Genomic DNA, 23,951 nt, shown 5'->3' on the forward strand with positions numbered 1-23,951 from the left:
ATCATCAAATAAAATAGAATACGGATTCGATAAATCCGTATATGAAGTAAAATTTTAACATTATGGATAAAAAAAAAGAAAAACAAGATCAGATTTTTTATCATATGGATTCTTGTGCCATATTTCTTACATTGGTGATTTGGAGGATAGAAATGGCGACAGTAACAAACACGAGAGCGAAAGAAAAAAAAAACTTTCTTTTTTCAACGCATTAATTTTTTTGGACGGTAAAGATGACGTAAACGCGAATCTAACGGACTAAAATTCTCTGTAAGAGCAATGTCTGTCTTTCATCATCTGAGCAGATACTACTTTGGCTTCTTTTTTTTCACTTTCTGTCGTCAATATTCGTCTCAGGTCTTTCATCATCAGCCTCTGTTCTGTCTCTGTCTCTCTCGATTAATTCGGAGCTCTTATATTTATTTTCTCATCTTCCTTGAGGTTGGTTGGTAATAATTTAATTTCTTGTTTGTTCTTCTTCTTCTTCTTCTTGTTTTAAGTTGGAATCTGGAATATGAATAAATGAGGGTGTAACTGTAGATAAAGTTTTCGTTTTTTTTTTTTTGATGAATCTGAGAATTAGTATGTTTTGGTGTTCGATTAAGGGTTGGTTGGTCTAGTTGCTCCTTTAGATTTATTCCTTACAGATCTTGTGATGTACAAAAAGAAAGACTTTTTTTACTTATTTGTACTACGAAAGATCTGGAGGTGTTGTTGGATTTGGAGTATGTCAGGAACAAACTGCTATGCATTTAGTTTTTTTTTTTTAAAAGACCCTTTTACGTTTTTACATTCTGTTAGCCAAGTTTACATTTTGGGTATCGATTGTTAGACATTTTTAGTGAAGCTAAAGCTTGCTCATAAATGGATTCTTTTGTATGAATAGAAACGACTGCTTTCGCATTCCCTTATAGCTTTCTTGTCTGCTTTTAATACCGCAGAGAATAACCCCACAAGGTCACAGCAAGTGTCCGAGAGGGATATGCAGTAAACGTTGTGACAATTATCTTGACAGCTTTAAAATAGGTTTGTCGGATGCTATTAATGCTAATCTAAGCTTGGTTAATGCTATTAATCCAACTGTTGGACCTTTAATCCCATTTTTTTCTACTTTAACAGGAGTTTAGCAATGGAAGGAGTTCCAGGGATCAATACTGTTCCAAATCCCAACTATTATGACAAGTCAATAGTGCTAGATGTAAAGCCACTGCGAAGTTTGAAACCTGTTTTTCCAAATGGTAATCAAGGTCCACCATTTGTTGGTTGTCCTCCTTTTGGCCCTCCTTCCTCTTCTTCTGGGCCTTCACCTTTCTACCCATTTGGATCACAACAACCTCCAGATCTCAACCAAACACAGGACACGCCTCCTCCTACGTTCGTTACACCTCTTCAATCATATAGACCACCTACTGAAGTATCAAACGGTCCTAGCAGCTCAAGTGGGACTAAAAAAGGAGTTGGTCGTCCTAAGAGAAATGCAGTATCAATTGCCCCTAGTAGTAGCTCAAGTGGGACCAAAAGAGGAGCTGGTCGTCCTAAGGGAACTGGTAACGCCAAGAAAAAAGAGAAGACTAGTTTGGATGTTGTTCAGGTAGTGAAAAGAGATTTCGACAGCGGGATCAGTGCACCAGAGCGAGAAGATGGAAACACTGACTTAGTGAGCAGCGTGTTGATGCGTTTCGACGCTGTCAGGAGGCGGTTAAGCCAAGTAGAGCACGGAAAGGCCGGAACCTCGAAAGCAGCAGGTGTTCTGATGAGCAACGGAGTGCGTACCAACATGAAGAAGAGAGTAGGAACAGTTCCTGGAATCGAGGTTGGAGATATCTTCTTCTCAAGGATAGAGATGTGTTTGGTCGGTCTTCACATGCAGACCATGGCAGGGATTGACTATATAACAAGCAAAGTAGGTGCAGATGAGGAGCCGTTAGCTACCAGCATTGTTTCCTCTGGACGTTACGACGGTGAAGCGCAGGATCCTGAGTCTTTGATATACAGCGGACAAGGAGGGAATGCTGATAAGAGCGGACAAGCGTCTGATCAGAAGCTTGAGAGAGGGAATCTAGCGTTGGAGAAGAGCTTGAGGAAAGGGAATGGAGTGAGAGTGATAAGAGGGGAGGAGGATCCAGCAAGTAAAACAGGAAAGATCTATATTTATGATGGAGTTTATACAATCTCAGAGTCATGGGTGGAGAAGGGGAAGAACGGTTGCAACACTTTTAAATATAAATTAGTGAGAGTACCTAATCAGCCACCTGCTTTTGGAGTCTGGAAGGCTGTTCATAAGTGGAAGGAAGGTTTAACTCCAAGAGCAAACCTTATCCTTCCGGATATAACTTCAGGAGTTGAGAGTAAACCTGTTTCTCTGGTGAATGATGTGGATGGTGAGAAGGGGCCTTCTTATTTCACTTACATCTCCACTCTCAAACCCTCTAAACAAACTCAGCCGCCCACTATTGGTTGCTCCTGTCACGGCTCGTGTGCAGCTGGAAACCTTGACTGCTCATGCGTCCGTAAGAACGGCGGTGACCTCCCTTACCTTAACGGCGTGATGCTTGTTTCCCGGAGGCCTATGGTGTATGAATGTGGCACAACCTGTCCTTGTCACGCCAGCTGCAAAAACAAAGTGATTCAGACGGGGCTGAAGTTTCGAATGGAAGTGTTCAAGACAGACCATCGCGGTTGGGGTTTAAGGTCTTGGGATCCTATACGTGCTGGCTCCTTCATATGTGAATATGCTGGTGAGGTCCTCCTTAGAATGGAGCAAGAAGATGATGAGTTTGTCTTTGACACGTCTCGTGTTTACAACTCGTTTAAGTGGAACTATGAGCCTGCGTTGGTAGATGAGGACCCTTCCGATGAAGTCCCGGAGGAGTTTAATCTCCCATCACCGGTCCTGATCAGTGCCAAGAGTTTTGGAAATGTAGCTCGGTTCATGAACCATAGTTGCTCCCCAAACGTTATGTGGCAGCCGGTTTTTGTTGAAGGAAGCGGTGAATCGGTTGTCCACATTGCTTTCTTTGCTATACGTCACATTCCACCGATGGCTGAGTTGACTTATGACTATGGAGTCTCCCTTGCATCTGAGGCCAGAGATGGGAGCCTTTTACATGGAAAGAGGAAGTGCTTATGTGGTTCTGTGAAGTGCCGTGGCTCATTCGGATAACTCTGACACAATCTGTCTGAAACCGTTTCTGTTGTCACAGGGCAGAAGATCTCAACGTGTAGCAGGGAAGTGTGTATGCATTTGCATGTTATGTGGTGATGCATTACACATGTAATGTTGTACTAAATGTATTTGTATTAGCACCACATTGGCCATGCTCATGGGTTTGGTAAGAAAATAAACTCTATAGAGTGATTGAGTTATGTTTTAAGCTCTGTCTGACAACTTTTAAGAATGAAAAAACTAAAAAAAAAAAAAAAATTGATGTTTGTTTGTTTGTTTGGTATTTAATCGTCAATGTTCTTCATGTACTCCTTGGAAAGCTTTGTTTCATTGATGAGTTTTTGTTCCTTAATGAGCGAGTATCCTGATTCCAGCAACGCCTCCACCGTTTGCTGTTCAAAACCATTATCAAACAAACCATTCCTATGATCTCAGAGTAAGCAAGTAATGGCATTTACCTCAGGGGGAATGAATTGAGGAACCTCTTTGGTCTTTTTACGCCTGAGAAGAGTTTTCTCTAGAGTCTCTATTCCTCCAACTTCATCTACCCACTGTTTACAACAAAGAGATTAAGCCATTTTTCACTGCAGAGGTGTTATCTGTTATGGCTGAAGTTTAAGTTACCTTGAGGATAGATCTATCATATGTACGTGACCTTAGTGCTCCATAGAAGTCAAGTGCTGTGATAAATAATGAAGTGGTAAGGCAAGGAAGCTTCACTCTTCAAGAGATAGTATATATTACCTTGATTTGGAAACTGATCAACAATGCTTACAACATCTTTCCTTGATATCCCATCTTTCTCGTACATTCTGCTAACAATGTTAACTATATCTTCACGAGTTGGCTGCCTGTTTTTAAAAAGCACCAAACACTTAAAGCTTCTTGTCAGAAAGAATCAAGAAAGATTCCATAGTTGCAGGATCATTTTACCAGTAGAACTTCTCCATTCTTCCTTCACGGATGAGTGGAGCATATAGCCTGGAGAAATCGTTCCCTGTGACAATGAGAGGAACTCTGTTGACAGTGTCAGCATCTCTCCAGTCTTGTCCCACACTTACCCTTGTAGGATTATCCGCAAGGTTCATCAGAGTACCGACAACTATCTGGTTGTTCACTGTCATTTGTGTTTCCCCTAAACAAAGAGCAAGAAACTCAGTTAAGGTCATCTTATAGATTATGGGGAACAAGTCACAACATAGCTTTAAGTTATCTGGGATTTTGACTATTTTACCGAATCTACCAAGGCCAGCATCAATATCATTGATCATGAGAACACTCATCTTCCCCTGCATTACATGTCATCATCAAAGTTCATGCCAATCTTGTATAGATAAATAGGTGTAACAAGAATGAGAATGATAAGAAGAGCTTCTCACTTGGTTCTGAATGACTTGTGAAGCTGTTCTATAGCGGTCACGTATGAGTCTTCCCGGTTCCCCTGTTAAGAATATCAATATCGCAATGGTCACTGAAAGCAACCAGGTTGTTAGGAAAATGGTTTTACATCAGACTTTTTGGAGAAAATCACCAGCTCTATCAGATTCCAACTCTCCGGCAGACATTATAACAGGTTCAACTCCCATGGTTTTGAATATAAGTTCGGTCTGAAACGTTTTGCCTTGTCCTTTACCTCCCCATATACCTAGTCATCCCAATAGAAAAACACAAAATTGAAGAGATGGTAACAAAGTTTTCAATCACTGAATACCAGGAGGAGGCATTCACATTACCTAAGATCAATGGGATTTTTATATTTAGAGAACTAGCAAGATAGTTCTTCACAATGTGAACAGCTGCAGAACACAATACATGTTTAAGGCAAAAGAAAGATTATAGCAAAGATCATCTTGAAAGTTCCAGACTTTTTGTCTCAATATTCAATCACCAAGGCTTAGCTCAGTTCCAACTTACCAACTTTATCCTGTTCCAAAGGAAAGAAGAATAAAGATATAAGCAAAAATCTCATTGGCTCAGTTCAGTGGCAGATATATATAAATAACACAAGTTATTATTACCATGAAGGTTGGAGCAATGTAGTAATCTCCTTGAAGATGTTCAAAGGACCTTGTTGCCTTCTGACGATAATCAAACACAATATCAGCTGCAAAGAAGTAAAATAATTACAAAACTGTTAACTCCATAATTAGAGACAGAACTAATATGAAGATGAAGAATAAAAAAGAGAGACTTAACAATCTTTGCCAAGAAAGTCTCCGATGAATACGTCATCGATCATCCCGGCTCTTGCTCCCACAGCTATGTTCATGTTCTCTGACTCCGCCCCGAGCCTGTAGAGATAGTCTTTTCCTTCTGAGTCTTTTACTTCCCACGATGACTGCTCTGATAACTTCCGCGGCTTTTCGCCACCGTCAACAGCTCCTTTTTCGCCGTCATCTCCGGCCTTGGAGCAAGCGATGGAGAAAGGTTTTCTACAAGTGTGGTTGAATGTGGAAGATTGTAGTGGTGGAAACTTGAAACGCAAAGATATGTTTGTAAGCGCCATTAAAACCCCCTCCAGATCACAACATGAATAAAACTTCCACCTTTGAGAAAAAAAACGAATTTTTTTTTTTTTTTTGTAATTTTGTTTTCAACTCAAGATAGGATTTTAAAGAAGAAGAGCCATTTGTTGAAAGGATTTTGATTATAAAGTTATGTCCTTTGAAAGCAAAAAAAAAAAAAAAAAAAGACATCTTTGTTTCTTGTCTATTAGTAATGTACTAATGTGTGGTTCTTGGAACAAAGACTAGCTTTGGTCCCACGTAACCACATTCAATCTTCTCTTTGTTACAACTTGCATTTGTAATGGTGAAAATAAATTTCATTTGGATAAGAGACTTGACAGTTGACACTAAAACAAAGCGTTACTTAGTCAGAAGGTAATTAGTAAACAAGTCAATGAAACACATGCATCGGTTTAATGGTTAAAATTTTGGATTATCTATTTAGAATTTTGGAGATCAAAGGCTTAAATCACAGAGCTGAATCTCGGCTTAAACGATCTACGATTAAAGAACATGCATAAAGATTACTGCTACATGCACTCGTAGCTTAGCCCATTTCATTTATCTACTACTATAATTTCATATGACAAATACATATTCACTTATAAATTACACATAAGATGCATCATACCATACCATACGGTAATACAGAAAAGTAAGTTTTTTAATTTATACCTTACCACAATAATTAGACTTATATAGAGAACAATTTTGAGATCATGAGATCGAGACGATTACAAGAGAGTGTGGTCATTTTTTATCAAGAGAACCAATTAACGAGCTCGTCCACGTTGCTTCCAGCTGGAGGAGGAGGCACATCTTGCATCACCTTCTCCTGTCCTTTTGGATAGTATATTCCTGTGGCTTCATGTGGGACCCAACTACTCTCTGACGACGACGTATCTCCGGCAATGGAGAAACCTCTTGTCGTCTTCATCTCCTCTCCAGCGCAGCCGGCACCATCCGTCTTCACTGTCTCTCTCACTAAGTCGTGCGACGCGCTCTTCTTGTGGATCGATTTCCTAAGCATCGGTCTATACACATATACTTGCATGGGTAAGATAATCATAATTTATACAATCTTGCATATGATCTGCATTATCAGAATGGCATGGAAAGTAGGTGTAGACTTACTTGACGAACATGGTGTTCATCGTTTGTACACCACGAGACGAGAAGGTGGTAGTTGCCATGTCAATCTCTATGCTCTCTCTTACAATACTGTGGTTGAGAGTAATCGTATATACTTGTAGACAGTAGATATACAATATATTGTGTGTGTTGAGAGAGTTGCATCTATATATAACTACACACCAAATCATCAAATGTGAATGGAATTTTAACAAACATAAAAATAAAATAAAGGAGGGAGTGGGACGACATAGAGTGAGATAATCCATAATCACAGTTCCCAACGTATATTATTGTCAGACCCATGCCTCTCTTTGGTCATCTCCTCCACGTGGGATGATCCACTTCTTCTAGTTTTGGATCAGTTATTTTAGAAGCATTTATACACATACGTATACGCATACGTATAGTTTTGGTCTCTTGTAGCGTGATTCATGACCCACTTTGAGAACTTAATTATGATGGGCTTTGACCAAAAAATTATGATGGGCTAAATCCCATTAGAATTGCATGTATCAACTTTAAGATAAAGAAGCTCATATATGCCCATGTCCTGAAATAGAGTCTCTGGTTTCTACAACGCTTTAGATGTGTTTGTAAATCGAACTTTGAGACCTAAGGGATTGATTTGACCACCATTGAGGCAATGCAGTGTGGTAAATCGGTTATGAGTCTTATGACGCCACATTACCCAAGCATTGTTGGGAAGGTGTTTGTGGGTGAGCGTTTTGTATTGGTTTATGTATCCGGTTTAGCCAATTTAATAGTCGTTAAAGCCGGTCCTGTTTATCTTCACATTGTATTATTTTCTCAAAACTTTTACCAGTATACAGAAATACTCCTTCTTCATCTTCTTTGTAGATTGGTAATTAAAAGATAATTTGGAAATAAAAGTCTGTAGAGAGCATTTCAAGGATTGGGATCCTGAAAATAATAGTACTCTTTTCTGTTGTTTAATGTATGATGTCTTAGAGAGTTTATGATGTTTCAATATGTAAGATGTTTTTATTTTTCTATGTAATTTTTGAATTTATTGAAAACTGTGTAACTAATAATATTTTGTTTTTTGTTTTGTAATTAGTTGGATAGTTTTTAGTTAATATTTTAATAATATTTTTTAAATAAAAAGTAACTATCTTAATAGTTATGCATTTATCTAAAAACATGGATGGAGTATTAAATTGAGGTTTTGAGGGAGTATAAAAATTAAGATTAGAGAGGTTGACTTCGAACTTAAAAATATTTAATTTCCTTAAAACCAGTTATCTTTTTCCTCTTTTTTTTTTCTTTAACTTCGGTCACTATCTCTCACTTTTTATATTTGTATATATTTCTAATGGTGGAGATGAAGAGAAAAGAGTCCATAAATAATATATAACAAATTTTCAATCTTATATCGACACGAGCAATTAGAAAATTAAGAGAGGATAAAATAAATTAATGTAACCTCACTTTTCATACCATTTCTTTACAATTTCTTGTTATATATACTTATGCAAACGTCCGCATTAGTCTCCACTAGACTACTGTATATTAGAAAGAATGTATAGGGTACGTAAAGCATGCAAAATTCATAAAATGTATGATGAGCAGAACTTAAGCATCAATTTATTTTGGTTACACGAACAAACAAAGCTAACATACAAAACGGATCAAAAACAGTTTTTTTTCTAAACCTGTTCTCGATCGAGAAAAGTACATCCCTGCAAATTTAAATCTACGAGAATTCATACTCAGTGATGACGAGGGTCGGGACCTCCAGGGCTAAGTCTCATGGACTCATTGAAACCTCTCTCCTTTAGCTTTTCCATATTAGCTTTCAGCACTTTTTCTGCTTCTCTCATCATACGCCCTCGTTTATTTCCGTCTGCGTTTGTAAGCGGCCGAGATGCTGATAACCGCTCCAACGAAACGCATATCAGGAACAAACACAGCCAAACTTTCATGTTAGCCATATGGTATGTACTAGTTATTCAATAAGGTGTTTATATGTTTATGTACTCTATGGTGTATTGGTGTGTGCATGTTTCCATCACACGCTTGAGGCATTTATATAGAGAATGGCATTGTGATCATGAATCTCACTGAAATGATAATGTTTTTGCTAAACATTATAAAATAGATAAGGCGGTCGTAAAAGCCAATTTATAATTTGACAAGTTTCCACTTCTGCAAAGTGCTCGTTCGAGATCCCATGCACTTACGATACATATATATTCTTTTTGTCATCATATAGTGATTTAAAAAGATATATATATATATATATATACTATCCACAAATACTTTATACATGTTACTGTTAATTAGTTTGTTATGTCTGTGTGATATATACAGTGTGTGAAAAATGTTAATAATGCAAATGATTTTGTAACTCCTAGCTAAAATTAAGAGATTAAGACATGTGTTAAGGACTTTTGAATGATAATCCATCTAAAACCAAGTTCATACTATAAAAAGGAAAATATGGGGACATATGTTAATGGTCTTTAAAGAAAAAAAAAATTGTTGTAGGTAAGAAGAGTCAATGAAAGCCATGTGCTGACTTTTGCCGCCTCTTTTTTAAAATGGCTTGGCCTTTTGATTAGTTGACCATATGAGTTAACTAACGTAAATCTGAAGTAAAGGATCTGAGTCATATGTCTTTTGATTGAATTTGTTTCCATCGACTGAAAATAATATATGATATAGTAACAGGCTAAAATAGTCTTATTTATGCCGATAAAACAAAAGTAGTGTTATTAATAGTAATAGTATGCAAAACAGCTATGAATCTAATCTATAACTTGTTCATGTACTGAATAAATATTATAAAAGAACTTAGAGAATATGCATGAGTGAGGTTCCAAATCAGTAAAGCTTCTTTCTCAGTTTTTCTTTAAGATTAACGAGAGAATAGGACAAAGTTAATCACTCTATTTTGCTTAAGTTTATAACCAGGACCGGCTCAAACATCTTATAGATCCTAAGGTAAAAAAGAAACGAAGACCCTTTAACATATAAATTATAAAAATACAATTCATAATATTGTTGTTACAAATCAAAATATTCACTTTTTTAATCAAAAATAAACACTGAAAAGTATTTTTTGTTTCTAAACGCAAACTTAATTAACCAGAAAATAGCCAAAAAAAATGAAAGAATATGTAATCTTTCTCCAAGATCAAGTGTATAGAAAAAAAAACAGAAAACATGACAGCAAACGTAAATTCATAATGAAACTTTTAGAAAATAATTCGTTTAATTCAATTTTCAGTTTAAGTTAGAATCTTTGAAGAATCAACTATTTTACTAAACTACGACATTTAAATTATGTCTCGCATGGAAAAAGTTTGTAGAAATAGTTAACTATTTTATGTAAAAAAAAAAGAAGTAGTCAGCTTAATAAATAAATTTATTCCAAAAACATACTTAACGGCTTAACTAGTTAATGCTAACTTCATTATATTTATTACTAAATTATTTAGGTAAATAAGATTTAGTTTCCCTAAAATCAGATTATTATTGAACAACATTTCTAAATTCTGTTTGTTTAGAAATATTAGATTTACTATTTTTAAATTAAAAAAATTGTGGGCCCTGGGGAGGGTGCACTGCTCGCCCTACTACTTCAGCCTTGTTTATAACAAGTTGAATTATAAAAAGATTATTAGCGGAAACGATTTTACGGTTTTGTGGATACTAGCGTGGCACTTTAGTTAATAAGTGAAGGCTGTGAAGCACAATTCAAAGCTGTGGAGAAAAAGGGAAATTGAACACTAACTTCAGTCCAACTATTAAAGAGGCAGTATCGCGACAGGAATACATCATTTTTTTTAATTACAATATTGAGAAAACAAATATGTTAGATTGAATATACGAGAATCTTAGATTGTACGTTTGAGATACGATTAATATAGATACTCAAGATCGTCTTGCGCTCTATACGTCGTTTCGATTGGGTAATCAAAAGATGATTGTTTTCAAATAGTTATGGACGGTTTTTTGTCAATAAGTATTTTACTTTGTTGTTATACTAAAGATAAAGGACGAATGAGTGGAACTTAAAATAATTTTCTATATGTTTGTGGAACATTTTAACAATTTATTCGTCTTTGATAACATGCATTATGCGGAGATAACACATACCATTATGTTACATGGTCACGTTTTAATCATAAACCAATTAATAAAAATTAAAACACTTTACCACTTCGATCGATATACATATATAAATATTTCTTTTCTTTTTTTTTTGGGGTCAAAATATAAATATTTCTTATAAAAATTCTCCTCCAAACGCATTTTAAAGAAAGTACGCAAAGTGTTTTCTTCTTCCTACACGTGTATTATGTGTACCAAGACATCAAATAAAGCATATTGATGATAAAAAAAACTTAGTAAAATTTTCAAAAATAGTAAATATTAATGTTTTATTTATTTATTTGTAATTTTTTAAATTGTTGGATCATGAGTTGAGTGACAAGTATATATACTTAAGTTTTTCAAATTATTTTTTATTTTCATATGAAATACCATCCCTCTTACCTTTTTTGTTGCTAAAATCCCTCTTACATTTATTTATTTAAAATGTTTAGACATTAAAAAAAAACTAATGAATATAGATGTTTTTAAAAATGGACAATTCTCTCAAATAGACATTTTTAAGTTTTTGTCATAAAATAGACCTAAAAAAAACAAAATGACCAAATAAACTTTTTTATTTTGAACACTTTAATATTTTTTAGTTTTTAAAATTTGAAATCATACCCCAAAACTCCACCCCTTAAATCTAAACCCTAAATTCTAAATCATAAACTCTAAATCTAAATCCTAAACCCAAAAACACACCCCTTAATAAAATATTTTGGTCATTTTGATCCTTAGAGACTATATTTGTAATAAAAACTTTTTTAGAACTATACTATAAAATTTCTCTTTGGAAATTGCTTCCAGCTTATATTGGATGATTCACTTAAGAGACATTAAAGAAACTATGGATGTAGATGCTCTTATATAATGCTTTCAGCTTATGATGATTTATAACAAGCACATATATACATAATAAATGTTTGGCCTCCATGCATAAACATTTTTATTAGATGTCTAGCTATTCAAATTTTGTAAATAATTTTCCTTTTCATTGATCAATAAATTAGTATTTAAAGAGATAATATACATATAAATATAAAATGTGTAATAACTTTGAAAAGAAACCTTTAATGACGTTTAATAAGTAAAGTATTGTCGGTCCTCTCAGATGATTAACTAAGGTTACTAAGGTTTAGCTATCTACATCCCACCGTGGTCCTCACTAATCTGGTCGGCACTTTCAAACATATCGCCCTCCAACTCAACTTATTCTATCCATTGGTAAAACAAACTTATTATATCCAACTTTTTATTCCATTCCAATCCAAATATAAATAAAGTATCACTTATGCTTATATTTTGAGTAAAATAACAACTCTGGTATTAAAATGGATCGCGATCGCTAAACTGAAGATAAACTAAAGAAATTTATAATGACGGTTAGATATGTATACAGTCACTCACAAGTCACAGCTTTATTACCCCTTGTTCTTTCCGTCTGCAAAAGAATTGTTACAAAAATCAGTGACTGTTAATTTGTAAAGTCAAATATATTTAAAGGAAAACGTATATCAGTTTTTTGTTTGTCAGCAACCTGCATTATAAGTTCGAATCCAGATAATGATACACTGACGACATAAACAATTTTAAAATACATGCATGCATGCACTAATTTATAAAAAAATATAATTTTTTTTAATATGGTTTCAATTTAATTAATTAATTTATTCATGTTATGCAGAACGAGTCTTAAACATTTTGGATCCCCAATACTGTATATAAATATTTTTGGCCCATTATTAATTGATTCTAAAATTATTAAAATTGTCAATAAGGAACTGAAAAACTTGTGACCTATTGAGATGGGTAAAGATATAGGTAGAGCAGTAGAGCTGACGGTACGTTTGTAGAAAATTCTGGCCCCTAAAAATTTTAATCATATCAGCGGCCCTAGACACATGGTTGACCAGCTCTTAGTTTTAGAGACTCTGATTATACATCACATAGTCTTTTATATCAGTATTCAGGACAGCTGATTCTGCCATCTAGGTGAGAGAAATTGACGAAGGTATATAGTAATTATTAACCAACACCATATAACAATTGGTAACACGGAAATGAATAGGAGAAACTGCACAGTTAATTCTAATCTTACCTCATAGACATAGATACATCACTGTCTCGTGCTTTGAAGATAACTCGGAAGGATATCTCTCTATCTCACAATGCATACATAATAAGAAGAAAGCAGCAGCAGAGCAATGCATGATTGAAGCAATATATCAAAGTCAGTGGACATTACAGGTTTGATATTCCTGGATGGTAATAAAGATTCTATAAAAGTGGCAGAAAACGTTATGTAAACCGCTCATTTTGTGTGGTAATGAAACTTCGATTAATAGACGGACCGTAAGTGAACATAAACTTTTGACTGTTTTCCTAATTCTAGAAAACTCGTACTTGTTTGTCTATACTTGGCGCACATGCATGCATGGTCAAACCAACACATACACAGACAACACACGCACACGAGCACATGAACCTTAAGGTTCGTCCAAAAAGTTACCAAAGAGAAGATAAGGAGGCAGATGAAAATTAATGATATACAAACACGAGCAAGACATGGTTAAGTAAAATGCATGCAATTTAAAAGCTACGTGTCCATCTCAAGACACTCAAGTATCACATCTGTCCTTCTTTTTGGCTTCTTTTAAACTCTATCTCTCTCTCTCTCTTCCCACCTCAAATTATCTTTCTTTACAGATCCTTGTTAATTCAAAGTGTTGTGATTATAATGGCAGCATCAACTGTTAGAACGTATGGTTTCGGTAGAGCCGACGAGGCTACACACCCTGACTCCATTAGAGCCACTTTAGCTGAGTTCCTCTCCACTTTTGTCTTTGTCTTTGCAGCTGAAGGCTCCATCCTCTCTCTCGGTACCGTTCCGAAGATAATTATGCAGCTTAAAGTCTTTTCATATGTGATATAGCTTATGAGTTGTGTGTTTTTTTCTATCTCAGATAAGTTGTATTGGGACCATGCGGCTCATGTTGGAACAAACACACCAGGAGGACTGGTACTAGTAGCGTTAGCTCATGCGTTTGCTCTGTTCGCTGCTGTTTCTGCAGCCATCAATGTCTCTGGTGGACACGTTAACCCGGCTGTCACTTTTGGTGCTCTTATTGGAGGCAGAATCTCTGCGATCCGTGCCATCTACTACTGGATAGCTCAGCTTCTTGGAGCCATTCTCGCTTGTCTATTGTTGAGGCTCTCCACAAACGGCATGGTACCACTAAATAACATCATAATGTATTATCAGTGTTCTAAAAATCGGTCTAGTCGTAGATATCCTCTAGATGAAAACGCCTAATCAATAATATTACTCATATTGGTATACATCTGTGAGCTAGTATTTTTGTGTTGCAATGTTATAAACATAGTCTATGTACATGCAGAGACCAGTTGGCTTCAGTTTAGCATCAGGTGTTAAGGCACATAATGGACTCGTGTTGGAGATCATTTTAACATTTGGCCTAGTCTACGTCGTCTACTCCACTTTGATTGATCCAAAACGTGGAAGCCTTGGGATTATAGGACCTCTTGCAGTCGGACTCATAGTTGGTGCAAACATCTTGATGGGTGGACCGTTCTCTGGTGCCTCTATGAATCCAGCTAGAGCCTTTGGTCCAGCATTGGTTGGATGGAGATGGGACGACCATTGGATCTACTGGGTCGGACCATTCATCGGTGGTGCTTTAGCCGCCTTTATATACGAGTTCATGGTCATCCCCACCGAGCCACCTGCTCACCACACCCACCAGCCCTTAGCCCCTGAAGATTACTAGATGGAGCCTTTCCACTCGGTCTTTGTTCAATCTCTCTTTGTGTATGGAATCACTTTGCATTAGAGTCTCTGTTTTGATGCTACTCTTTGTTTGTTTGTATTAATAAGAACAAAGAGAGATACTGCAGCAATGAGTTCTTTTGATATTTTCACCAAACATATACCGGATACAAGTAACAACAATGTACTAATCTATTCTATATTTGACTTTCCATGTTTCTGAAACCTGAAAAAAAGATAAAAAGAGAAAAGCTTCTTCAAGGTCCTCTCATCTTCTCAACAATCTGTCTACTTCTTTCCTCCATGTGACGCTTCTTCTCTTCAAACTTCTCCCCAACTTTCTTCCTAAAATCAAACATCCTCTCCCTTGTTCCCATTTTCTTTCCCTTGAAGCTCGAATCAACCTCTTCATTTGGCACAATAGACCTCGACGGTGGCTGGACACTAACCGGAACAATCTCCCCGTCGTTGCCTCCTCTTGCTACTGTCTCTACCTTCTCGTTGCTTTCCAGAAGGGGAGTCTTGAGTTCCTCCAAGGATTTGTCACTCTCTACTATAAGACCTGCTGAGCTACTAGCTGGTGGTGGTGCACCCACAGGTTCTTCCTCAACTCTTGGTTTCTGCGGAACGTTGGTAGCTTTCTTCGTCTGTTCACCATTCGTTGGCTTCTCACCTTTAGCTTCGAAGCTGTCGTGATCACTAGTTGAGTCTTGATTCAGCCACATGAATGGCGCAACACTGCGTTGGACCCAATCATCCTTCTCAGCTATCATCCCTGGAATGGTTACGCTTTCGCAGTTAGGGAGCACCATGACCTCTCGTATCCCGTTCTGCACAATGAGATTTTGTCTTAGTTCATATTCCCTTTAGAAACAAAAGAAGATGGAGCAAAGTGTTTTTTACCTTAAAACGGTTGATCAAGAACATAGCAACATGGCTGTTTGTGATTTTGTGCTCACCAACAGATGAGACAAGGTCGAACTCAATCTCTGGCATGCTTGTAAAGCCAAACCATAGTTGATCAGATGGAGGCGGTTTCATGTGTACACGCAGTGTCCCTCGTAGCGAAGAGACTCCTATTGACAAAGTTATTGGAACCTAGAGTTTACAAAACAGAGATAGTCTAAGATACTACAAGAGCTGAGTCTATTAATCATTGGAGATCAGAAACAAAGATTAACCTGAGAGACTTGCTCAGCGATGTTCTTAAGAATAGACTTCCACTTAGATCCATTGTTCGGTCCTGCCTTTGTACCTTTTGATCCTTTTGGTTCATCTGCAAAGAAATAAATCACTTTAGTATCAAATGCTTCTAATCAAAATGATTCTATGAATTCACTGTACTAACCAACTTTCACATCTTGTCCATCACCAGTTCCTCCGGGGACACTCAACTGCTTCTCAAAATCTGCAAGACCTTCAAGGAACTCTGGTGGAACATCCCCTGAAGAATTTGGTTGCAGCTTTCCTTCAGCTATTTGCAGATCTTCCTCTCGAGCATCAACTCGAGTCTGAACTTCAAGTCCCGCACCACCAGTGTATTCAACATCTAGCTCGAACGCCCACACGCCATTCATCTCCATCGGAAGAATCCTTGTACCGTGTATATAAGGAGGGAGACTCCCAATCTTTACATCGCAGCAGATTAAGTCTCCTATGTAGCTAGGAATCCTCATGTTGGACAACACCCGCTGGATCCGTTCGTGCACTGCATTCTTCAGCCCTGTGTTCTCTTTGACATCAAAGAACAGCCGAGAGATCAGCAAGTTCCACGCCAAGGTTCCTTCATCAGCGAAAAATTTCTCTTCCGAGTCTACATCCGAAGCATGACTCCAAGAACGTGAGAAAGCTCCCACATCGGTTTCCTCAGGGATGGTATCTCGAATCTTTCTAGCTGGATTGCTCTTTCCTGAGCTACCGTTGGAATGTGAGTCTTGGTAAGGACGTGTTGAAGCTGTCACTTTGGTTGAGCACTTTTTAGAGAACTTCTTCCAGAACAAGCGAACCTTTGAGGAAGGGGCATCGATCTTAACTCCCTTGTCCAATGACTCAAAGCTAAAACCAGCTGATGGTTTCATGAAAGAAGGATACGCAGCGTTGAGTGAAGCCATATAGCTCCGGAACTCGTCTTTCAGTTTGGTCGACCAGATAAACCTTTCTTGGTCATTGGAAGCAGCAAGACGGAGAGCTTTACACCATGACTCCTTCTCCCAAGAAGTCTCGAGGTAGATGTAAAACACACGGTTCCCTTTGTATAAGTCTGAAGTCTTGCTCTCCACTTGGATAGGGAACCTCTTAGCCCTTAGATATAACATAAACCAAAGAAGGGTTATAGCTGTATTCACTTAAGAGAAAGCAAATGTGAGTAGGATTATAAAGTACCATTTTCTTGTGGGGAGTTGAGACCCAGAAACAGCCTCAACGGAGCAACCTTTCAAAGTGATAACAGTCTTGTTACTATCTGTATCTGTTAAGATGAGCTTATGGTCTTTGATTCGAGCAAACTTCCTAACGGGATGCACCTCCACGTGATCGTTCCTCTTCTTTGTCTCTTTTGGTAACTTCTCCTTTAAACTCTCATCCAACTCCAAAACCCAAATCACTCCCTGATCATAAAGTAAACAGCTTTCATCACATTGATCAAGAACTGAATGAGAATCTCACCCAAAGGAAGCTCATTTCTTTATCACCTACCCAAGAATCTCAGAACAAAGCAAGAAAGGAAGAAACTTTCACCTGTTTGTTGAGATTGAAATCAATGGGCTCGAGAGGAGGAGGATCAGAGCCCTTCGACGTTGGATCTGAACTCGATTCCTGCTTCCGATTCAACCGCTTGACGAGGTACAAGAACGCAGCAACTTCCGCGGCAACGACGGCGAGGAGGCCCAGCAAGAATCCAGTGACGAAGGCGAAGCCAGCGAACGAAACCATCTCCGGGAAGTTTTACAAAGTCTGTTGCTTTTGAAGTTTAAGTGAGGAGAGAAAAGCGGAGGAGAGTTAGTTGAGAGAGAAGGGAATCAAAGAGGAGAAGAAGACGCGTCACGATGTCTTCTCTCTACTTTTATGTCGGTTTCTCGGTGGTGATGAAGCAGAGGAACTATACTGGGGTGCCCAAAAAGGAAAATATTTTTTGAGAAAATAATAATTTTAATAATAATTTTAATAAATAGTATCGGTATATTAATGTGAAATGGGAATATTCGTTTACTGATTTCAAATCATTTCTGACTTACTTAATACAAAAATTAGGAGGATTAATCTTCATGTTTTTCAATTTTTTTTGGATTTTGTTACCTATTTTCACCCCCCCCCCCAAAAAAAAAAGATTTGTTACGTATAAAATATAATCTTCAATTGTTTTAGAAATGGGAGATTTTGTTACCCGTAATATAATCTCTATAATTGTTTTAGGAATGGGAATATTCGTTTACTGAATTCAAATCATTTTCTGACTTTTGTATGTTTTCACACTTTAGTTTCCTTATACAAATTAGGAGGATTGGTTTTCAACTTTTCATATTTAATATCATTTTAAGTTTGGTTGGTTACGATAATTGATTTTAGATTGTTACCTATATAGTATGTACATGGAAAAAATTCTAAAACATAGAGATTTCACCAATCCAATGCCAATGTTTAATGGCTAGAAACATATGTATTTGCAAGTTACTTGTAAATGAATAACAGCGAATATGAAACCGATTTAAAGTAAAACGATCAAATTAACCATTTTGTTGGTACCATTTGGCTGTTGGAGCAAACCTGTTTTTCATTTTTTTTTTCATAAGCATTTATATATATTACATCATAATAAAACATGGTGTTTGCTGTTAAAAAAAGATATGCTCTACATCCATATTCTACAGGAGATAACTACTATATTATCAGAGATTCAGAATCCCTAAAGAATGAACTGTCAGTAGAAATTAAGTAAAAGACATTTCCTTAAACAATACAAGAATTCAACAAAACATCACTACGGATTATTTACGGCCACTATTGCATAACTAAACAGCTTCTTTTAGAACATTGGCCCCTTAACAATGTTGTTGAACTATAAAGTTTTGACTGTTTCAATTCAACCTAATCCTTTGAAGTTCCAAGTCTCACCTAAGTCTTTATTCGTTGAGGAATGAGTCAGATTATGTCAGAACATATCAACTCTCCAGTCAAGTTTTAATTGATAACTGAAAGAAAGTAGAAAAAGTATCCAAAATAATGCAAACAAACATGGTAAAGAGAAAAAGCAATCGTTGGAAAAAACAGAGAAAAAGCGAGTACATAGGAAAAAAATAGAAAACAAACAAAAGACATCAAATCTAACAAAAAAAAATGTTCTCATCTGAAATATTAGACGAATTTTCAACTTATGTTTTGTTATATATTTTTATTGTATAGTCTTAAGATATTCTTAAATCATTTTTGCATTGCACCATTGCAGTCCATATGCTCTTTACCGACATACAAGAAAGGCACAGATTTTCATATTTTCTGACAGAAAAGTACAAAACAGAGTTCACAGATCCATTTAGTAAGAAAAGAGACAAGAGAAGTAAAAGAGTAGCCAACTTCATTTACATGGTCCCTCACTCATGCAAGAAAAAAAAACGTTGTTCTCTTCTTAGTAACCATCCATGGCTTGCAACATGAGAAAAAAAAACTCCGCGATGGCCGTTGCTACCTAAAGCAACACAACGAGCCAGACAAACAACAAAGAACACTTCAGGGTTATGTTTTTTTTTTAGTGTTTGGAAGAAAGGGCCAACGTTAAGAGGACCCCCTTAAACTGATCTTTAAAAGTTGGAGTTTATGAAGAAGTTATAGTCATGGTGGTCAACATTCAGCTGTTTCAGCCATGAATCTGCAGCGCTTTGAAGGTAAACCAACCGGTCCTGGTCAAACCCTGTCTTGCCCCAAAGATCTCCTTGCATTTTATAAGCAGCTAAACCAAACGGAGGCAATGGGATTCTCTTGTTTACAACACAACACTCAGTTTCTTCCATTACTTTGTTGTTACTAGAATCTCCTTCCACCACTTTATCTGCATGCAATTCTAGAAGCCGTTAATAAAATAAACAAGAAATGGTGTTTGTTCCTTACGTTAATGAGCAGTGATCGATCATATGTACCTTGAAACGAAGAAGACAAAGTATGATAAGTTAAAAAGCCTGTCGTCAAGTCCTTCTCGTTCTTGCAGCTTGGGATGTGATATATCGGGTACCTAGTTCATCAAACCATCACACATCAAGCCAAACATGAAGGATTGTATTAACTAAGGAGTCATTACTTACCACGCAACAGCCATCCAACTAGCAGGAGACATATCGACACTCCTTAAGGTCATCAGTCCCGGATATTTCTCAGCCAGCTCGTTTATCTGAAGAAGAAACAATTACATTGTCTTTGCTTCAAGACAATAGTTCATTAAGTTAAAAGGAAAATAATATGGTCACTAAGATATCAAACCTTGTCGGTTAAGGGAACTCGCTTGTAAGGAGGATCTCTTTCGATGTATTTAAAGTCAAGGTAACCAAGTCTATCTCGCAACAATACTGTACCATCTGGATCAAACACCGAATCTTCAGAGACAGCATCCCATGTTTTGCTAGAATCATTGCTCATGGATCTTGACAACAACTTCTCGCTCTCACTATCACTCCAACACTCACTACTCTCAGACTCAAGAACAACCTCATTCAAGCTCCTTCAACACCCAAAAACCAAGACCATAGAGCGTCAAACAACTAGAGACATGTCCTAAAAACTTCAATTACCAAACCACAAAGACAAGATTGTTAATAAAATATTTTACGAATCAAAATGGGTAAATTAACCTGGACATCAAAGCGGGTTTGTTAGTGTGGATTTGGATGGCAGACAGATACGGGACATAATACTGCATAACGGTTTCACCATTGTTTAGATCAACTTGTGATTCAAAACCATATGCGCTCAGTTCATCGTAACAATCCCAAAGATCACCGAGCCTGAAGTATTCCGTCTCCTCCTTCCCCTGCTGCTGCCACAAACAGTAAAATCACTCACACAACCGTTCAAGCAATTCAGCAACAACATGAAGACCAACATGGTCTTAACATTGACAATTTGACATGTATGTGAACAGTAAAGCTCTTGATTCCTAATCACAGACGCACAGAATGAGACGGATCCTAAGTATATATACTTAGAGAATCAAGAAGATTCAAACCAAATCTAAGTACACTTGCGCTTTTTGATTAAAATGAATATAAAAATAATATTCTAAAGCAATTCTGTAGCACGTTTCCACGTGGTAGTATACAATCCATGAAAATGATGTGACCATTAGATTTCTCATATTAATTTTTTTTTTCCGTGATGGATCATGCAATTATTTGTCTGTCCTTATTGTCAAAATTCATCTGAAAATTCACACCCAATCATTTAAAAAAAAAACACTACAAGTTCTAGGTTGTCACCATTGATTCAAAGTTAAGACGTTTAAGAAACTCTGATTATCAAAGACAATTAAAATCGTTTTTTTTTTACCTGAGGAAGAGAGAATGAAGGAGGCTTGGGAGTGACTCCTAAGAGAAACCTCTCCAGATTTGAACGGCCTTTTGATGAAGAAGACCACCACCACATTATCTCTGCTCCTTTTCTTCTTCTTGGCTCAATCTCTTGCTGAGATCAGATCTTTATGCATAATCAGTCCACACAAAAGTTTGAAAACTTCTCAGTCGTCTCTCATTAGTCCCAATATGATAAAGTTTTATAGCAATTCCCAACCTAAACTATTTTTCTTTTAAACACTGTATATCCCAATTCTCTGATTATTCCCCAGAAACTTCTCTTAAGAAAACAAAACCCACCAAAGAACGAGAAGGATTCTTTAAACTTCCGATTTGAGAGATTAAATGAGAATCAGAAAAGTGAGGGTTTTTTTTTTTTAAATAGAGTTTTGTTACTCTCAAATGGAGACAGAGAAACTGAAGTGAGAGATGAATGAAGCTTTGTGAGTAGGATTGATTTGTATTAATGGAAGAAGGAAAACCAAGAAGAGGACGAAACGCTTCTTCTCTCTCTTTCACTCACTCTGATCCCTTTTTATTTATTAGCTATTTAATTTCCCCCCAAGTATGAAACTGAAGACTTTTGTTTGATCTAGTATCTTTTTTTAATTAATTAAAACAATCGGTATCTAGAAAGAATAAAAAAAGAGGATTGCATATTACTTATACATAAATTTGTTGTATATTTATAGAAAAAAAAGTTTTTGAGAATGGACACATTATTACGTCATTACAACACCAAAATCCAAGTCAAGTTGCAAATGAAAAAAAAAAAAGTAAATTGTTTTTATTTTCATTTTGTTTGCAATCGAATATATTATTACATTCTGCTTCTATAATCTATATGTTTCTTTTAGAAGATAGATTAACTAAATATGGATTGATTGTATATTATGGAGATAACGAGGACGTTAGACATTACAATTTACTCTTTTGTATTTATGTGGTGAGTGATAAAGCCTTCTAGAAAAACCACTTAATAAGATTTCTTTTTTAATTTTCTCGTAAGTTTTAATCCTTGACTTAAAATATCAATGGTTTATTTTGTACAAGGTTTCATGAGATATCAATGCTCTTCTTTAGAAACTGTAAAGACACCAATTAAAAAGCGCAACGAGTTGATCTTTGTATTTTTCAACATATGTTGATTCATTGTGGTAGAGACTATTTTAGGTAGATAGATACTAATATTAGTGAGATTTTGTATAGAGTGTCTGGAGCTCTAGTAAATAGTATAGTCAATAGTGGAAGAAAATCGATTAAATTTTATTTAGTGAATAACCAAAAAAATATACCAAACAAATCTGAACATTGCATTCCATCATCTAACCTCGGTCTATGAGTTTGTATTTTTAGTTTGTAATTTTCAACAACCCTATAAATAATCAAAATACTAAACGAGTATTTTATGTCTTCAGAAACATGTCGCAAACTGAAAATTACATACTTTTATTGTTGAAATATATTTCACTAATCATGTGTCAGTGACTCGTGATGTACAATACGTATAAGTTATTTATACTATAAACATCTCCGGCATCAATTTTTAACTCGAAAATCTCATGTCTGATAAAAACGAAAATAACTAATTAGATCAACTAGTCTCTTCTATATAATTTAAACCGTGTTTTTTGGTGTGCCATTAGTCTATTAGAGGTTAAGTTGTCCACAAATAACTCGAATAAAGTTTACTGTCGACTCTGAAATGAATCTTGATTCAAAATGAAAGGGAGAAGGCAACATCTAGTAGAATTATGTTGAAATTCTACATCAGAAATATGAAAGTGACATTGACTATTTCTTTAATGGTACATGTTAGTTTACTTTTAGGTGGACAATCTTTAAGATTCTAACTATTTTCAGAAGCATCCGCTTAATGACAATACGAAAGTTTTTGTATGAACATCAAGAATAGCATATGAATTGGATATTTGTAGTAATAAACATCCACACCTAAAACTCCATCATAGAATTTTCACCGTTAATTTGTAACCAGATAAAGTCATAACTTCAAGATTGTCTACATTTAGAATAAATGAGATTTTGACATTTTTATCCAGATTAAAACTCAGTTTATTTGGAGAAGCAACAAAAAATGAGTTTAATTTGATTTTTGAAACCGCGTTCTGTTACATAATAATAAATTATATCTGAAGGCAATACATCTGCAAAATGAAAATAGTAACCGTATTTACGTAACTTTATTTGTAACCTCATATAGATAATATTTTATTTTATTATTTTCGAGCCTATTAGTTTTATATTTTGTAGTTTCAGAAACTTAGAACACTTCTAACGTAAAATTCTAGACATGAGTATCTTAAACTAAATGCAAATGTGTAGTTACTATAATATTTATATTTAATTATAATATTTTAAAAATATTTTACTCAAGACATTTTGATGTAGAATTCTCTTAATTTGACATATTCAAAATAACAAATAGTTGATATATTTATTCTAATGTATTTTGAGAATTTTAGTGAGATATTATTTAATACGATGTTGGCTGTTTAAGTGTTTAACTAAATTTAGCAGAACGACTACTATATAAATCGAGAATGAAACTATATTTTTGTTTTAACGAAAACAAATAAATAAAAGAGGAGAATGTGAGAGTGTGAAAAAACAAGCGGAGAGTAGTATCTGAACACTGAACACTCGAGGTTGTGTCACTTGTGTGT

The 23,951-nt window shown here is 35.9% G+C and overlaps 7 protein-coding genes across 13 annotated transcripts; 2 read left to right on the top strand and 5 right to left on the bottom strand.

Annotated features, from left to right (window-relative positions):
- The first annotated feature begins 210 nt into the window (after positions 1 to 210).
- Positions 211 to 3,518, top strand: LOC103831798 (histone-lysine N-methyltransferase, H3 lysine-9 specific SUVH3). Of its 5 annotated transcripts, XR_004449259.1 has the most exons (4): positions 211 to 441; positions 942 to 1,026; positions 1,120 to 3,348; positions 3,420 to 3,518. XR_004449259.1 is itself a non-coding variant. In XM_033275035.1 (3 exons), exon 3 carries the CDS (start codon positions 1,130 to 1,132, stop codon positions 3,161 to 3,163), a length of 2,034 nt encoding a protein of 677 aa, XP_033130926.1. In that variant the 5' UTR covers positions 211 to 449; positions 942 to 1,026; positions 1,120 to 1,129; the 3' UTR covers positions 3,164 to 3,432. The 5 variants fall into 5 exon arrangements, 4 of the variants coding, with proteins under 4 accessions (XP_033130926.1, XP_033130927.1, XP_033130925.1 ...); XM_033275035.1 differs by having other exon boundaries at positions 211 to 449; positions 1,120 to 3,432; XM_033275036.1 differs by having other exon boundaries at positions 942 to 1,029; positions 1,118 to 3,432.
- Positions 3,435 to 5,816, bottom strand: LOC103831797 (ribulose bisphosphate carboxylase/oxygenase activase, chloroplastic). The gene is made up of 12 exons (XM_009107714.3): positions 5,363 to 5,816; positions 5,185 to 5,270; positions 5,081 to 5,090; positions 4,900 to 4,962; positions 4,698 to 4,811; positions 4,546 to 4,607; positions 4,401 to 4,455; positions 4,100 to 4,301; positions 3,911 to 4,017; positions 3,791 to 3,846; positions 3,625 to 3,717; positions 3,435 to 3,558 (listed from the first exon to the last, which is right to left on the bottom strand). Exons 1-12 carry the CDS (start codon positions 5,670 to 5,672, stop codon positions 3,451 to 3,453), a joined length of 1,266 nt encoding a protein of 421 aa, XP_009105962.1. The 5' UTR covers positions 5,673 to 5,816; the 3' UTR covers positions 3,435 to 3,450.
- Positions 5,817 to 6,319: 503 nt separating this feature from the next.
- Positions 6,320 to 7,128, bottom strand: LOC103831799. Its single transcript, XM_009107718.3, has 2 exons — positions 6,808 to 7,128; positions 6,320 to 6,707 (listed from the first exon to the last, which is right to left on the bottom strand). Exons 1-2 carry the CDS (start codon positions 7,071 to 7,073, stop codon positions 6,434 to 6,436), a joined length of 540 nt encoding a protein of 179 aa, XP_009105966.3. The 5' UTR covers positions 7,074 to 7,128; the 3' UTR covers positions 6,320 to 6,433.
- On the bottom strand, positions 6,320 to 13,325 carry LOC108869117 (CLAVATA3/ESR (CLE)-related protein 1-like). Its single transcript, XM_033275041.1, has 2 exons — positions 6,808 to 13,325; positions 6,320 to 6,707 (listed from the first exon to the last, which is right to left on the bottom strand). The coding sequence occupies exon 1, from the start codon at positions 8,757 to 8,759 to the stop codon at positions 8,538 to 8,540; it is 222 nt and encodes a 73-aa protein (XP_033130932.1). The 5' UTR covers positions 8,760 to 13,325; the 3' UTR covers positions 6,320 to 6,707; positions 6,808 to 8,537.
- Positions 13,326 to 13,595: 270 nt separating this feature from the next.
- On the top strand, positions 13,596 to 14,864 carry LOC103831801 (aquaporin TIP3-1). The gene is made up of 3 exons (XM_009107720.3): positions 13,596 to 13,808; positions 13,893 to 14,158; positions 14,328 to 14,864. Exons 1-3 carry the CDS (start codon positions 13,667 to 13,669, stop codon positions 14,715 to 14,717), a joined length of 798 nt encoding a protein of 265 aa, XP_009105968.2. The 5' UTR covers positions 13,596 to 13,666; the 3' UTR covers positions 14,718 to 14,864.
- LOC103831800 (testis-expressed protein 2) lies at positions 14,837 to 17,833 on the bottom strand. The gene is made up of 6 exons (XM_009107719.3): positions 17,453 to 17,833; positions 17,099 to 17,322; positions 16,065 to 17,017; positions 15,898 to 15,992; positions 15,620 to 15,814; positions 14,837 to 15,546 (listed from the first exon to the last, which is right to left on the bottom strand). Exons 1-6 carry the CDS (start codon positions 17,645 to 17,647, stop codon positions 14,974 to 14,976), a joined length of 2,235 nt encoding a protein of 744 aa, XP_009105967.1. The 5' UTR covers positions 17,648 to 17,833; the 3' UTR covers positions 14,837 to 14,973.
- A 1,345-nt stretch (positions 17,834 to 19,178) lies between these two features.
- On the bottom strand, positions 19,179 to 22,008 carry LOC103831802. 3 transcript variants are annotated; one of them, XM_009107722.3, is made up of 6 exons: positions 21,245 to 21,955; positions 20,551 to 20,732; positions 20,183 to 20,420; positions 20,008 to 20,093; positions 19,846 to 19,937; positions 19,179 to 19,757 (listed from the first exon to the last, which is right to left on the bottom strand). In XM_009107722.3, the coding sequence occupies exons 1-6, from the start codon at positions 21,338 to 21,340 to the stop codon at positions 19,510 to 19,512; spliced, it is 942 nt and encodes a 313-aa protein (XP_009105970.1). In that variant the 5' UTR covers positions 21,341 to 21,955; the 3' UTR covers positions 19,179 to 19,509. The 3 variants fall into 3 exon arrangements, with proteins under 3 accessions (XP_009105970.1, XP_009105969.1, XP_009105972.1); XM_009107721.3 differs by having other exon boundaries at positions 20,551 to 20,735; positions 21,245 to 21,340; XM_009107724.3 differs by having other exon boundaries at positions 19,510 to 19,757; positions 20,551 to 20,729; positions 21,245 to 22,008.
- Between the last annotated feature and the right edge of the window lie 1,943 nt (positions 22,009 to 23,951).

The sequence above is a fragment of the Brassica rapa genome, chromosome A07, assembly GCF_000309985.2.
Source record: "Brassica rapa cultivar Chiifu-401-42 chromosome A07, CAAS_Brap_v3.01, whole genome shotgun sequence".
Lineage (NCBI taxonomy): Eukaryota > Viridiplantae > Streptophyta > Magnoliopsida > Brassicales > Brassicaceae > Brassica > Brassica rapa.